Source organism: Arvicanthis niloticus, chromosome 8, assembly GCF_011762505.2.
Source record: "Arvicanthis niloticus isolate mArvNil1 chromosome 8, mArvNil1.pat.X, whole genome shotgun sequence".
Lineage (NCBI taxonomy): Eukaryota > Metazoa > Chordata > Mammalia > Rodentia > Muridae > Arvicanthis > Arvicanthis niloticus.
The window spans coordinates 75929113-75945990 of NC_047665.1; the positions used below are offsets into that span (position 1 = coordinate 75929113).

The 16878-nt window shown below is 38.0% G+C and overlaps 1 protein-coding gene across 1 annotated transcript in view; it reads right to left on the minus strand.

Annotated features, from left to right (window-relative positions):
- Myo3a (myosin IIIA) overlaps positions 1-16878 on the minus strand; it is a 186567-nt gene that overhangs the window by 159534 nt on the left and 10155 nt on the right. The window contains exons 3-4 of the mRNA XM_034510582.2: positions 3947-4051; positions 3127-3226 (exon numbers count right to left, since the gene is read on the minus strand). Coding sequence (XP_034366473.2) covers positions 3127-3226; positions 3947-4051 — 205 coding nt within the window. The remainder of the gene's footprint in view (positions 1-3126; positions 3227-3946; positions 4052-16878) is intronic.

Here is a 16878-nt window from a genome sequence, read left to right on the forward strand (position 1 = left end):
CAAGTGGTACTTATAAAACTCAAAAGCTCCTATATGGCCAAGGGAACAGTCATCCGATTGAGCAGGAAACCTACAGAGCAGGATAAGTCTTCACTAGTTATGTATCTGTAAGAGGATCAAAATCCAGAATATATAAAGAACTCAAAAGACAAAGAATCAGGAAACCAGATGACACAATTAAAACTGAAGTATGAAACTGAACAGAAAGTTCTCAAAAAAAAAGAAAGAAAGAAAAGAAAGAAAAATGGATAAAATACCTAAAATATGTTCAACATCTTTAGTAATTAAAAAAATACAAACTAGAACTAGGTTGAGATTTCATTGTAGAATGGCTAAGGCCAAGAAATTGGCAACAAATGCTGAGGGCAGAAAAGGATTCATAGCTTGTGAGGTTACAAACTGGTATAGTTCCTCTGGACACCAGTATGGAGAATTTTCAAAAAGCTAGAATAAGAAACCTACCATACGATCCAGCTGTACCATTCCTTGGTATGAGCCCAAAGGACTCAACATCCTATTCCACAGGCAGTGTCTCAGTCACGCCGATTTCTACAGTATTTGCAAAAAGTAGGAAATGAAAGCAACCTAAATATCTTTCAAGAGATGGATAACGCAAATGTGGCACATATACACTACAGAATAATACTCACCTGTAAAGAAAAAGGAAATCATAAAGTTTTTAGGTAAATAGATAAAAGTACAACATATTATAGTGAGTGATGTCAGAAAGGTAAACAGTGCATGTTCTCTTTTCCTAGTGGTGCCTAGCTCTGGATACTTAGCTGTGTGTACATGACCTAGAGTGATAGCCATCTACTATCTTCAGTGTGCTCTAATGAGCTCAGAGTACATTTCATGATGCAAGAAATTAAGGGTAAAATTTACTCTAAATCCTTCTGTTCCAAGTAATATTCGATTTACACATTAAGTGAGGGTATTGCTTTGGCGTTAGATGTTGTAGTTTTTGTTCTATGATATCTTATTTCTTCTTCTCTCAAAGAACATTGCTACATTCTACCACCTTCGAGTTTTAATTCACAAAAAACCCTACTGATCATGTTAATGAACCAAATTCTGTGTCTGTTTACCGTGGAGAAGAAAAATATAAGCATTATATTATATGTAAATGATATGAGTTGAGTCCTGGACAGCAAGAAAACATTTAATAGATAACTGAGCTTATTTTCTAATGATTGATGAAAGTCTACAAACAAAATAATCTAAAACCAAAGCTCTCATATTGTTTTTTTATACATTTATAGCAATTTATAAAGATGCCACAGACAAGGCTACCTAAGGCTGGGAGCAAAGTTTGATATGGTGTTTTCCTGAGATATATAAGGTTTAACACTACAAAACAAAACAAACAACAGACAACAAAGCAATCATCTTACTTATAATCTAGATATATGTTTTTAGTTGACATTGGAAAATATCTCTGAAAGTATATTTATCAATGCTATCAGCTTGTCAGATTTTTCTTTGATGTCTGGAGATGTTTACTTATAGTTGCTTTTGAACATCTTTCAGTGTAGATGACATATTTGAGAGCATGGGAATTATGAGCTCTTGGGCTCTCTGCTGCGTGTGTCTTAGAATGGACACAGCATTATTTTTGAGGTAAAATAATGGAGCACTGTGGAGCAATGGAACAAAGTATTTCATTGTTCTTGCTATTTTTAATTCAAAGGAAAGTCCTTATTCTACTTTAACCTACCTGATTAAATGATCCTATAACTCTGACCTCAGTCAGCAACATAGACAGGAAGTGCACAGTTTAAGAATCAGGCATTCACTTCCAATCTCACTGCTGCTCAACAGTTTGCAAACTTCAGGGGAGAAAAACAATACTGTGCAATGCATAGTGGGTAGGCATGCTGTTCATGGAGATTTTCCTGCATCCTCTGAAAATCAAGCCTGGGCTAACTCAAAATACACAGACATTAGAGACTTCGATTTTACAGTAATTTCTAAAATTAATCAGTGTTAATTTTGTGAAGCTCCAGTTTCTAGAAAATAGAAAATAAAGAAAGTTTGCTGATTTAGTTTATATTCTGTGAACTGCTATGCCCAAAGCAGTATGTCTGCAGACTAGAATGAGACAGTCTTTGATTCTGAAAGACTCTGCCTATCTCCTTATACCTTACATTTTGAAGTGTCCATAATTCTGTTTGATAAAATTATCATGTCCATATCCTGTTTGATAACATTATCATGTCCATAATTCTGTTTGATAAAATTAAAGTTAAGGAAGTTCATAGGATCTTGAAGCACAAGGTGGAACACAGTGCCCAGCTGGAACACACAAAGTGAAAAGAAAAGAAACTTAGGAACAACACTGAGATGTCCTGTCACACTGTGACAGGCTTAGATGTTTAAATATGACAAAGTACAGAATCACTTTCAACATGAAAACCATCTGTCTACATGAAGCACACACTGTGTGTCTTGGGCTATCACACAGAAACAAAACTGGCCTGTAAACATGGAAAGTTACTGTTACACAGAAAATGTAGACAGGAACATGACTGATATTTTTGCTCAATCATGTTATCCAGGATCTCCACTTATTCTTTCCTTGCTCAACTGTGACTTCTTTAAGGACCACAAAGGTGAGCAAAGATCTTTTGGGCATCATGATAAGACACCCAGAATCTCAAGAACATCTTTACCTGTGTTTCCTGCTTTGGGAAGAGAGAATATTCCTCAGTGATCCTAGCAGAGATCCTCCATGTCAAAATCTTAGAGTTGGACATGTGTCCCTTTATTAAACAATCAACAACAGAGACCAAGGTATTCACAGGATAAGCATAGAGTAATCATCTGGGACACTGCTTGCTCTGGTGGATAAACTACATATAAGCATACATATACACATATACACATATATGTACATACTCACATGTGCACATACGCATATATGCATATACGCATATACACATATACACATATACATATATACATTATGTGGGGCTATGCTGGGTGACTCAGAAGCCAGGAGGCTCATTTGCCAAATTATCTGAATGAGATTCTGATTGGTTTTCCTACTTTCAATGCAGAAAAGGCGAGCCTCTTGGAAAGTGATAAAAATCATGCTACTCCTTATCCCCTTTCAAGAAAACTTACCAAAATCTACTAGTTTTACTCCACCTTCAGTAGTCAACAGGATGTTATTTCCTTTGACATCACGGTGGATGGTTTTGTTGCTATGCAGATGCTGAAGTCCCTGGAAGATAAAAAATGAATAATGATTCTTAAAAGTATGAAATAAAGAAACATTTTTCAGGTGGTGCACTTGTGCAGAATTAATACCAAGCATGTGTTAAAATCAGCATTCAAAAACCAATGTTTTGTATTGGTTAGTGAAATCCAAATTTGTCATTTCCAATGTGGACTATATAGAAAGTCACAAAACAAGAGCACACTTCTCAGCTTTCCCCCCCAAATCTCTAAATTTTTTATTACGTGTGTGTGTGTGTGTGTGTGTGTGTGTGTGTGTGTACATGCGTGCATGTGGAAGTCAGAGGACAATTCATGGGACTCAGTTCTCTTTCACTGTGCGGGTCCCTGGACTGAACTTAGCTCATTACGTCTGGCAGCAAGCACCATCACCTGCTGAGACTTTGCTTGCTCTCCAAAGTCTTAGAAATGTGTTGATTCCAACAAAGGATATTATTCTAGATACACTTATTTAAGATAGTGGCAAATAAAACTATTAAAAACATTTATTTTTTATCTTTACCTATAAAAGTTAAAAAAAATTACTTAAGAGCAGAAGTTAGGATCCCATTGACATAGACAAAGCTGGCTTCTAAAAAGGGAACCCAACCATGACCCTGTATTAGTCAATGCAAATGGAGTTACAGTTTTCTAAAAATGGGATCTACATTTTTATTTAGTTAGAACTACCTCCTAATTATTGCACAAAGAGTTCAAATGGCCTTACCATTAGTGCTTCATGTAAAATATATGCAATTATAGGCTCGCTCATTCTTTCTCCCCTCTTCAGAAATCCTTTCACAAGATCAGTCACTGATCCTCCATTGCACAGCTGGAAACGAGTGCATCAGATGGACATTAAAACAAGTATGAAACTGCGATAGTTCATTTTATGGAACTGTACATATTTGCTAATGTAGAAGTGCTATCTTAAAAAAGGTTACAGCTGACTGAGAAGAAAGGCCATGGAAGGTGTCCTGTCTTAACTTGTGTGGCTGGGCATTATCCCACTATATGTTTTTCACTAATACTATTACAAATCTACCCACTTATGAATTTTACTTCACTATAAGAATTAATGATATTTCAGAATTCAACATATTTTGATGTAAATTTATTCTGTTGATCTTTCTTAAACAGTAAATTACAAATACAGCTATCCATTACTAACATAGCAGAATTATAAAAAAAAAAAAAAACTATGGAGAGTTTTTTCAGAGTAGAAACATCAGCAGTATATTTTGGAATAAAACTTTAAAATTTTGATGGGAAATAATGAATGTGCAGAATTGGTTTGTTTTTGGTCCAATTTGCTAGCTTACAAGATTACTGCCAAACCACAAAGGCTGAGATAGGTGAGAGTCCACCTAACTCAGAGAGGAGGTTTCTAAGAACAGAAAAGACGGTCTAGCCATTGGTGACTTCTTGTCACCAATTCTAGTCATTGCTACCACAAGACAATATTTGAGTCATATCTTCACATAAATAAGTTGTGTGAAAAACATACGTGCATATTTATGTACTCTTAAAAATAAATTTTTTTTACATATATATATATATATATTAGTATGTATGCTCTCAGGGCTGACCATTGATATTGGATAATCAACTGGTGTGCTAGCCCAGGAGAAGACTTTCTAAGCATTCTTTAGTTTAAGAGCAAGGAAGACGGATGGGAACACTCAGAGAGAGGAAAGAGGAAAATGATGGAATTGTATTATAACATTAAAATAAAAAAGAAATCACTTAAAAAGAATGAATGCTTTTTATACTAAATAGCGATCTTTAAAGAAATCTCTTCACTTTTTCAATTCTTCACTACTGTCACCATTCCCATTCTGCCTGAAACAAAGTGAGTTTTCCTTTCAGCTTCTGAACAACTGATGGATCTACTCCTTGGGTAATATTTTATATATGTAAGCATATTATCAATGAGAAAAAGAATGAACATGCTTCCAAAAAAATTAGGAAACTTCCCTAAATTTTAAAATGGTATTTTCTTAAGAGGTAATAGAAACTTTATATTTTGGGTTGTGAGCCTGGCCTATACCAGTTGAGCCATCTCTCCAGCCCATTTAAAAATTGTGTAGCCCAGGCTGGCCTCGACTCATGATTCCCCCCTGCCTCTGCCTTCCTCAGCAAATCCTACCGGCAGGAACCCATGGGGATGACATTAGCTGAAATACCCCACAGAGTGGAGGGAGAACCTGTCCAGAAGTTAGGCATGGCCCCCTGTTGAGGGATAGGACACCCACCCATCTCCAAAATTTTAACCCAGAATCACTCCTTTCTAAAGAAAATACAGAGACAAAGAGTGGAGCAGAGACTGAAGGAAAGGCCATCCAGAAACTGCCCCACCTGGGGATCCATCCTGCATGCAGACACCAAACACAGACATTATTGTGGATGCTAAGAAGTGCATGCTGACAGGAGCCTGATATAGCTGTTTTCTGAGAGACTTTGCCAGATCCTGACCAATACAGATGCAGATGCTTGCAGCCAACCATCAGACTGAGCACCAGGACCCCAATGGAGGAGTTAGGAGGAGAAGGACTGAAGGAGCTGAAAGGACCTTATCTGGCATCAATGGGAGGAGAGGCCCTTGGTCCAGTGAAGGTTTGATGCCCCAGTGTAGAGGAATGTTAGGGTTGTAAAGTGGGAGTGGGTAGGTGGGTAGGGGAGGTGGGATAAAGGGTTTGCAGGGGGGAAATGAGGAAAGGAGATAACATTTGAAATGTGAATAAATACAATATCCAATTAAAAAAAGAAGTATAGGAATAAAAATTCTATAGCAGAGAAAAAAGAGGTAATATAACAAATGATACATTCTTTTATTATTATGTTTTGCTTGTTTTCTAAATTATTCATAACATCATGTAAATATTTTTAATAAAATCATAAATACTTTTCTTTAAAAAAAACATTTGATGTTTTAGAGTTCTTACTATAAAACTTAAATTTCCTTAAAATGTTTCCAAAAAAAATTCCTCTATTATCCTCCTAAATGATTCTCCTAAGCTTTATGATCTCACAAATGAAATGAGCAGAGATTTCTGCTTACATAGGACTGATAACTAGAACACAGTTTTCACCAAAATTACTCTGTAGAGGAGAATCTTCTATCTTCTACTTAAATTTAAGGATAAGAATTGTGATTCTACAAATGTATTCCCCAATTTAGGATGTAAGCCTCAAAAGCTATTCTGGTTTCTGATATTTCAGTTAATATAGTTCAAGGGTGCCGATGGATATACATTGTTTTAAACGTGCACTAATTTAAAAAAGAAACAAACCCTCTTTTAGGCAAAATTGGTAAGTACACTGAAGTAAAGATGAGAGATAACACTCTAGGAAACAATTTGGAATATTACGTTGCCTATGCTCTTCAGCATCCTTCTTTGTACACAAAGCAGGAAGAATCTGAATAAGACGAGATGAAAGACTATGGTAGAGAAAAATTTCAGATCTAGGCTCTACAATATTAGGAAACACTGAGTCCCACTAAAAACTTTCAAAGGAGGCACTTCATTGCAAAAAGGACCAACATCGATACAGCAGTGGATATGAGAAGAGAGGTCAGCGGTTGAATGGTCCTGGACTGAGACAACATCACAAGGATGCTTAGATTTTGCAAATCCTTGATACCCTGATGCCACAAACTATTGTCCCTGCCTTCAGCATTGCCATTAGCCAGGGCTCTTATCTGTGGTCTTCCTTGCCCCAGATCTGATCTACTGGCCCTCCTTCATCACTTGCTTTTGTGTCATAGCATCACTGCCTGGGACCCCATAAGCCACCGTTCTGACCCTGTAACTTATGTATAGGCAGGGAAGAGGAGTGAAAGCAAATGTATTTTTAGCATTCTAATTTAAAATATTGAATACATTTTCTCCAAAATCTTTTCTAATATGGTTGAGTTTTACTGGGATGCTGAACATGTCTTGATTAGATAGTACCAGACAAGTTGCATCCAGCACTTACTGGGTACCAGGCACATTCCTAACACACTGGCATGGGTTATCCATAAACCTCATCATTTTTTGGAAGTAAGCATCACTATCTCCGTATTAAAGATGAAGAAATGGAAGCACATTCATAATGGCTTTCTTTCTTCACTCAAAGTGAACTTCCAGCTAATATGGGATTATGTACAGTCTGACATTTCAAGGGCTATGTTTTCTTTTGTATCAGGAAGAAGAACATGATGATATATGCATGCACCATACAAGGTCAGGCTGCCTCTAATATAGGCTGGCAGATTGTATTACAAAATTATTCTGCAAGAACTGAAAAGAAATGAAGTCCTCTAAAATACAGGCTAGCCCTTTAAGAGACCCAGGTGCTAGAGCGAGTCAGCAGTTAGCAGGATTCTGAAAAGCAAAGCTGGAGACTCCATTTCCAGCTCCTTCCTTTCTTTTTTCCCTCTCTCCTTCCTTCATTCTTTCCCTTTTCCTTCTTTCCCTTTCCTCCTCTTCTTCATCCTCCTCCTCTCCTTTCTCCCCTTCCTCTAAATGTGTAGCTATTTCTGGTTACACACTCTGGGTCTGACTTTTGTGAAAGAAATATGAACGTTTCCCAATTAAAGTGGAGTCACTTCTGTTAGCCCTACCAAAAATAAAAAAGAAAGACTCTTATGCAGTGCTGTTGGAGGACACCTCTGACCCAAAGCTGTCAGGACCACAAGCTTGGATGCCACCACTAACAAAGTGGCTTCTCAGGCACATCTGCCTAGAGCTACCTGCTCAGGCTCAGGCCCATGTCACCCAGATAGTGCAAATCTTTTTATCTTTAAAAGCTGCCTCCTACTCTCAATGTCTTTGAATATTCCTGAATTCACTCTGGTTGCTGCATTCTCATAGTAGGCTCCACAGTTCTGAAATATCAGTATTTGGAGAAAATTTCTGGCTGGTTGTTTTGTTTAGGTTGATACCACTATGTTTGTGAAGAAGCCTGAATTCTGGCTTTTTTGATTCAGCATAGTAAATTTCAGGTCCATCCACTGCTTCTTTAATATTGTTTGAATGTTGGTCCCCTCCTCTTCCTCCTCCTCCTCCTCCTCCTCCTCCTCCTCCTCCTCCTCCTCCTCCTCCTCCTCCTCCTTCTCCTCCTCCTCCTCCTCTTCCTCCTCCTCTCCTCTTTCCTCCTCCTTTGCTTCTTCCTTCTATCTGGTGAATACCATTGAATGGAGGACCACTTTTTACTTACTGAATGTAAAATGCCTGAATTGTTATCGGTTTGGGGTATTAGGTAATGTATCATTATTGTCTTATGAATGGCAACAAGCACACCCCTCTAATGTAAAAATCTCAGGACAGAGGCCATCTGAGTAAAGGGCTATGCCATTATGATCTGTATTTTTAGCTCAATCTTTCTGCAATTCCCAAACCACTTGAAACCTCACATTTGTTCATTGAACAAGCAAGTAAGCAAAAGCCCAGCAGCTAGCACTAACACAGTAAAGGGCCACACAAACCTAACATGAATTCAATAAAAATTAAACCACTTTCCAGTGTGTGCTCAGAAACAATTTACTCTTGGTTAAATTTTTAACTGGCTCATTATTATTCTTTCATAGAGTTAAACATGGATATAATGAATTTTAGTCATTTTCACTCCAGTTACCATCCCTCATCCCTCACCCCTCATCCCTCAGCCCTCAGCCCTCAGCCCTCAGCCCTCAGCCCTCAGCCCTCAGCCCTCTCTTGTTGAAACCCTTCTTCCCAACAGATCACCCTCCTGCCTTCCCTGTCTTCACTCTGTGTATGTCTTACCATGTGTAGTTAGAGTTGTTTGCATGAGTGGGAAATTATTTACTGAAGCATGAACAATAGAATAAAAATGGCAGTCTTCCCCAGCAACCACTAACTGTCAATAGACCTTCAGAGTTGAAGCTTATACCCAACGTGAAGTGAGGTGCTGACCCAGGAAATATTCTTGACACAATACATACAGATATGAATCCATCTTAATAATAAATTAAAGGTAAATGTGTTTTTGAAGAATCACAATTTATTTCTTCATATTCTGCAAATACTTACTGAGCTATTAGTGTGTACAAAGAGTGGAGACAGGTACTCCAGTAGATCAAAGATGACAAGGAGGACACTTTTGGTTCTCAAATCCACTCTCAGGGATACCTCACAATGCTTAGAGACAGCTTTTTGGCTGGGGCTAGGAAATTGCTCCTGGCATCTAATGGTGAGCGTGATGCCAACCATCCAAAAGCTCAGAGAACAACCCTCCACAAAGCAGAATCATTCAGGCCAAAATGCCAACAGTGCCAGGATTAAAATAAATGACAACAACCTAATTAGAGGACTAACATCCAATATCGTGGATTGTATGTAGATAGGAGACGCATATGAGGAGTGTCCACACAGTCCAGAGAGGCCGGCAGCATGGGTGGAGTCTGCCGTCACAGGCAGAGAGTAGTTCCCTCCAGGTTACTTGTAACATTTTTACTGTGGCTACTGTGCCTTGTGAAATTCAATACTGTATGTTGGAGGGTGAAGTTTAGTTTTATCAATTTTTTTAATGCCTCCATCTTTCTCGTTATTGGAATGATTAGGCATTTCTCCAAACATAATATTTTGTGAGCCTCATAAGATGGAAATTATATCATTTCCTTATGATTCTACTTAGGCTTACTAAACTTTTTTTTTTAAAGTGCGTATATTTGAACTAAAATAGGAGAGGTTTTAGTGGTAAATAAAGAAAAATGTTCTTCATACTGGTAAATATGAACACTGTCCTTGGCAGTGCAGGAGCCACTAAACAAGGTTGCAGAGCGAGATCCAGATCCACACCATGACAGACACAAAAATGTGGCTGTAAGCAATGCTGAAAAGTGAATTGTTCTTTTTAGAAAGATCAACTGAGCCACACAAGAATATGTGAAGAAAGACATGACTGTTAATTATGGAAGAATTCTATGATCTCACCAATGACCCCTCAAAAATTTTATTATCTTCCACTCTAAGGCTTAATGGAACAACATAAAAAAATTACAAATCTTTCCAGACAATAAAATAATAGACAAGAGACCACAATCACAGTCTTTATACATTGAAATTATTAATCACAAATACCCATCATGACCTAAATTTCATTACCAATTTGAATAGATATAAAACCACAAAGAAAACAAACATGTAGGTATATCTATAAGGGCATTTCCAGAACAATTTAACTGAGGACAGAGGCCTCCCTCAGTGTGGGTGGCATCATCCTTTCTATAGACTACAATCTCAGACTGAATAAAGAAGGGAAAGAGGAAGCTGCTGGCGCCAGCTCATCTTTGCTTCCTGACTGTGGACACAACGTGAGCTACTGCCTCGCTATGCAGCCACCATACATACCCATCTCTGTCCCCTCAAATTATGAACCCAAATAAACAATTCCCCCCCTTAAGCTACTTTAGCATTATACTTTGTTACAACAAGAAAAGTAGCAAGTTGCCTTTTTATCCAAAGAATAAACATACAAAATGTCTCAAAATATAAATATAGAAATTTAAAGTGAATAAGCAATCTTTACCTTTCAAACTTACATTTTTGTTTAAATTTCATGTTTTAAATCCCATAAAAGAAAGTGTGGGTTACCTAAGAAATTCAGACAATAATGTTTTACACAAGATTTATAATTATTTATCATCTAATTTTTAGGACTTAGTATCTTTTACAAACAATAAAATCCAGTTTGGGGAGTCATATTAGTTAAAACTATCTTCAAAGAGCATAGTCACTTGCTTTTTCCAGATAAAAGTTTTAAAAAATCAAAATCACTATCTGATAAGAATAGAGTTATGAAAGTCAGATTGTTAGATTTTATTTAGAGATGGCACAGTATGCTTGAAAATTTAGGAACTTTATTTCCCTCATTTTTAATTTCATTGGTATTTTATACTGTATTATAATATGCTATGAAAATATTTTATATTTAGAAAGTAGAGATTTGGATATAAAATTCAATCACTCAGCCAACCAAACAACCAGTCATAATGAAAACTGTAGAGAGGGCAACATTGAAATCATGCAAAATCTGTCCACTTGCACCAGTTACAGTGAGCTCCTCCAGGATGTCCTGGCAGTAGGCATCCTTCTCAATCTGGACACAGGGAAACGATGAAGAGAGAGAAGGAGAAAATGCCAGCCTTTGGATTTAAGGCCCATTCCACAAGATGGGGCTCATGCCTGCTGTAATCAGGGCCCAGAGCCTGTGGCAAGACAGGCCCTAAGCCTTAGGGAAAACCTGCTATTACTCTGCTAAACAACGTACACTGACAACTAATGATTTAATGCTATCCCTAGATTGATTTATCTCAGCCCTCATCATAGCTTCCTTCTGAAGTAGATGCTGACTAATAGAGGGCAAACTGGTTAGCATCAGAGGTCAAGAGGCTGCAGGGTGCACAGCCTACCCAGGACATCACTGTGGTCCTGTCACCATTGTGGACTCACGGGGAAACTTCTGCCTAGACCTTGATTAGGAGATCTCCATAATTCCTTCCAGATGTGTCTAACCTCAATGGTACATTTTCTATCCAAGGAATCCATTTCCCAAGCAGCTATAGGCAACAGTTGGTTTAACCTGAGGAATGCAAAACTTTATTTCTGAATGAACTGGAGAGTTACGTTAAAATGAAAAAAAGAAAACAAATGGAGTATAAAAGTGTGGAAATTACTGTGAGAATAAAAGGCAATGTTTTACTGATGACTTTGTGGCTCAGTTTCTTAAAGAGTTCCCGACCAGACCTGTCATGGCTCAAACTCTGATTTCTCCCTGACAGTGAAGATTCAAATACTGTCCTGATGAAATGAACTGTCTCTACTAGTCTAAACGTCATCCCTATGAAGGACCTAGAGTAAACTTTAAAGTGAAACATGACAATTTTTAATGAACAAAAGAATGGAAATATAAAAAATGAACTGCAGATATTTTTTAGTTAGATGATAGATCATCAAAATAAAATGAACAGCACCCAGAAGAATGAAGGGTGCTATATTTAACCTAAGCAATTTTACATCTCCAAGATAGACTGGAAGAGAATTCATGATAGGCATTTATAGCTCCCACCCTCCAAAGTATATATCTCTGCAAGATAATCTGAAAATAGATCCTGGAAGCTCTTTAATCAAACAAAATTGAGGGATAATTTTTCTAAATCAGGGTTCCATAAACTGAGAGCAATCTCAACTCTCTTAACAAACAGACGTAAGCCAAAACAACAGTGAGGTCATTCCGTAAGCAACATTGCAGCACTTTCAAAAGGCAGCTTTTACAGACCTTCTGAATGTGGTCTATTCCTATTGAGACAGAAAGTGAGATTGTAAAGAAAGAATTGTTAATATCTGGAGTTAGAAATTCTTGCTTTTCCTGCCTTTTGTTTTGTTCTCAGTGTCTTCTGAGGTCATCTGCAGAAATAGACCGTGTTCTGCCCTGAGTCACTGAAGCACCATCATTTTCCTGTGCTTAGTTCAGTTTTGTTCTGTTCATTTAGGAAGGCATTGCCAACATTCATGCTTGAGTCTTTCCTTAGATGTGCATCTATATCAGTGCATGTGGGGAATGAGGTAGAGCTCACACTCACAGTACACGTTCACCGTGACCGCCCCATTTTACACTGCCATGAGCAACGGGCAAGAGTTCAGTTTGCTTCAAAACCTCATTGATTCCCAGCATCATCAGCCATTGTAAGTTCAGCCATATGAATATTATGTCAAATAGAATTTCTTTATGCTTTTAACTTAACATTCCCCAAATGTTATAAATGTCGCTGTGAAGTGCTCACTTATATTTAAGTTGGGTGGGTCCATTTTATTAGGTGAGATCTCTATTATTCTTACTAGCTGAGAGTGTTTGAAGCATGGACATTGGATTTCAACACACAGCTTCATGGTTCCTGCTTCCCACCCATCCCCCAGTTTTATTTTATTAAATGCAATTATGGTCTGAGAAATTTTATTTTAGCAAATTTGTTTTAAGATTTTGACAAACTAGTATTTTGGAACAAATCCCTGTCAGACAATGCGCTTGCATGCAGAATGTCAGACTCGTTCTTTGTAATGTCTTTGTCTTTCTTTGTCAGTGTAAGGCTGGCCTCCAAAACATGTTCAATAAATCCAATTCTCTTTAAAATATTTCAAAAGATTCTAGTTTCAAAAAAATGTCAGTATAAAGAATTCATGGATGCAGCTATCTAGTAAGTTAAACATCAATAAAAAATCAAAAAACAGAGAGTTACTTGAAGTAACAGGGACATAGCTGCATGCAGACTACATGCATTGCTCATGTGCTCCCACACCTGTTCAGTAGAAGCTACATCACAGGTAAGGACGAGGGGTTTCCTTCCTCTGCTATGTCCCCATTCACAGGATGGAGGTCCTAAATCTGGTGAGCAGGCTCACTCTCTCCCAGGCTTGCTCATTAGGTATAATGTATAAGGCCAGAAGAGACAAGTTGAGGATAGAGGTGTTTTTTCCTTAGTCCAGAGTTCTGCTCAAGAAGCAAGAACATATGATGTGGACCCCTGGCCCCACTGGCAGCTCTGAAGCAGTGGACCAGAGATTTTGTTGACAGGATGCCATAAGAATGGAGGGTTGCAAAGTCCTCCCCAATGTACCTGATATTATCTGTGAGAGACTGAGATGTTCAAATCTAAGAAAACTTTTGAAAATAGTGGAGAGGCTAGTAATTGAAAGGTGGTGTGGATTTCTGTGAAAGCAGCAGCCTAACTATAGACCATGTAGTGCAGGAGGCAGGATCAAAGAAACAGCTAGGAACTCTGTTTGGGTCCTCAAGACTACTCACAGAAAGTGTGCCTGCATTTAGCTGACCAAACTGTGAAGGAATTCTTTGCCCCAGGGCATTGCTGAAATCTATAGAGAAATCAGCATACAGTAGAGTGAAGTTCAATAGGTTGGTGTCATACAGAAGCAGACTGGCTTAATAGAAAAATCAAAGGAAGATCTAGCTAGGGCTTGAGAGATAGCTCAGTTGGTAACATGCTTGCTTTACAAGTACAGGGACCTGAGTCTGGTTCCCAGAACTCATGTATAGATAGCCGAGGTAACATACATGTGTAATTCCAAAATTGGGGAGGTGGATCCAACAAGATCCCAGGGGCTTTCTGACCTTAGCCTAGGTGGTGAGAGTCTCTGCTCATGAGAGACCATGTTTCAACAAAAATGGCAGACAGAGCCTAAGGAATAACACCTTATGTCTCTGGTCCCCACAGATCCACACAGGTACACACATGCACCCACACATATATGTGCACACTTCCCAACCCTAGAAGGTAGAGAAAACCCTGTGAGAAAGCACTGTCATTGCTAGATAACTGTGAACATGCCAAAACAAGGCCTCTAAGGAGTAACATAAGGGGAAATCCAACTTATTAAAATATTTAGTTGTATTTACTAAACAAGTCAAAACAGTAAGTCCTCCAAGAGAACTGGCATTTACAATTCCTACAAAAGGATTACCTAAAACATCCAGTTTCCAATCACACTGTGAGACAAAGGAAGAAATAAGAAAATGCTATTTTATAGATATGAAAAAAAAAAAAAACCATAGACAACAGGAACTGTATGTGAGAGGACACTGAGGATGCTCCTGGCAGACAGAGGCATAAAAGCAGGAATGAAAAATGTGTTCAAATTCTAAGGGAAGCCATCATCAAAGTAAGAAAGGTTTGGTGCTAATGTCAAATAGGGAATATTAAAACAGAACTCAAAATTTTGATAATAATTACATTATTTCCTTCTTCCATTTATTCCTCCCATGTACCCTTGCTTGTTTGTGCTCTTTCAAATTTATAGTCTCTTATTTGGGTCTGGCTGAAAGTTCAGAGGTTTAGTCCATTATCACCATGGCAGGAAGCATGGTGATCCTCAGGTGCACATAGTGCTGGAGAGGTAGCTGCGAGTTCTACATTAGAATCAGCAGGCAACAGGAAGAGAGAGTGACACTGGGCCTGGCTTGAGCATCTGAAACCTCAAAGCCCACCCCCAGTGACACACTTCCTCCAAGATCACACCTACTCCAACAAGGCCACACCTCCTAAGAGTGCTAATCTCTGTGGGCCTCTGGGGGGTGACTTTCATTCAAACCACCACAATGCTTGTCTTTATTTTAAGCATAATTTATGAATAATTTAGCTGGGTCTTGAATTCTAAGATGACATCATTTTTTCACTGAGGACTTCCCAGATGTCATTCCAGGGTGTCTTAGGAAATTTTAGACTCCTGTGTATAATGCATGCTTTTCTGCTCTGCTCATGATTCTCTTCACTGTCAGTTTTTGGCATTTTGTCTATGATAAATCTCAGTATAGTTCAGTGTGTACAGCTGTGTTGTTCCTGAATTCAGGCCCACTCACTTGTTTTTCTACATATCTCATCTAAAGTTAACCTCAGTAGTTATGGTTTATTTTCTTTTCATAGTGACTGCTGTTTCAGTTCTAATAGTTCCACTTAGTGTTCTACAGTTTCTATTTATTTCAATTTCATTAATGTTCCTTAAAAAAAAAAATGTCTAACAACATTGAAGTTCTAACTTGCTAATTCCAATGCCTCTTTCTACTGATCACACTTTCTTCTGACTGGTTCACATTGTTCATATATATGTATGTATATTTGTGTATGTGTATATATGTATAAATGTATATGTACATATATGTATAATGTAAATATATATATATATATTAGGTATATATATATATATATATACTTAATACTGGAACTGGCTATTGTTAATGTTATGATATTGAATTTCTGGGTTTTACTGTCTTACATGAATGAACACTAAATTTCATTCTGGAAGGCAACTAATTAATTTATAGATTAATTCAAGCCTTCCGGGAAGTTCTTCTCATAAGGCTAATTTAACCTTTTCTCTAACTTGCAACCTTTCTGGGGTCCCTAGTAAATGCTTCAGGTATAGTTACCTCACTATGCAGCATGCTCACCCTGTGCACACTGCTGTATCACAGCAGTTAATCCCTCCTCTGCTTTGCTCTTGGCTCAACACCAGCACACTTTGTTCTAGTCCAAAAACGTTCTCACATGTATTTAATTGCGTACACACTCTTCTCCTTTGGGAGGAAGTTTACTGCATGGCCTCTTCTAACTATGAACACTCTTCCAATCTTTTCAGTTAGGCAGAATTACTTTGATCTCGGCATTAATTTCTTTTCTCATCGTTGTGATCAAATATGTGACAGAAACAGCTTCAGTGGTGAGGGCTTCATTTGGCCTCATGGCTCAGAGGGTGTGTTCACTCTGGAAAGGAAGGCATGGTGGGTATCACAGCTTCTCACGTAGGACCACACGATGCTCATTTGGAGACGAGGTGGGGATGAGCCATAATTCTGAAGTACACTGGTTTTCTACCACCACCTGACTTAGTGGCTTACATCTGCCAGCTAAGACCCATGTTTTAAAACAGTAGTTCTCAACCTGAGGGCTGTGGCCCCTTTGGAAAGTGGGATCATACATTGGATATCTTGCTTATCAGATACATACATTATGATTCATAACAGTAGCAAAATTATAGTTATGAAGTAGCAACAAAAATAATTTTATAGTTGGGGATTATCACAGCATAAGGAACTACAATAAAGAGTCTCAGCACTAGGAAGGTTGAGAACCAGGCTTAAAGG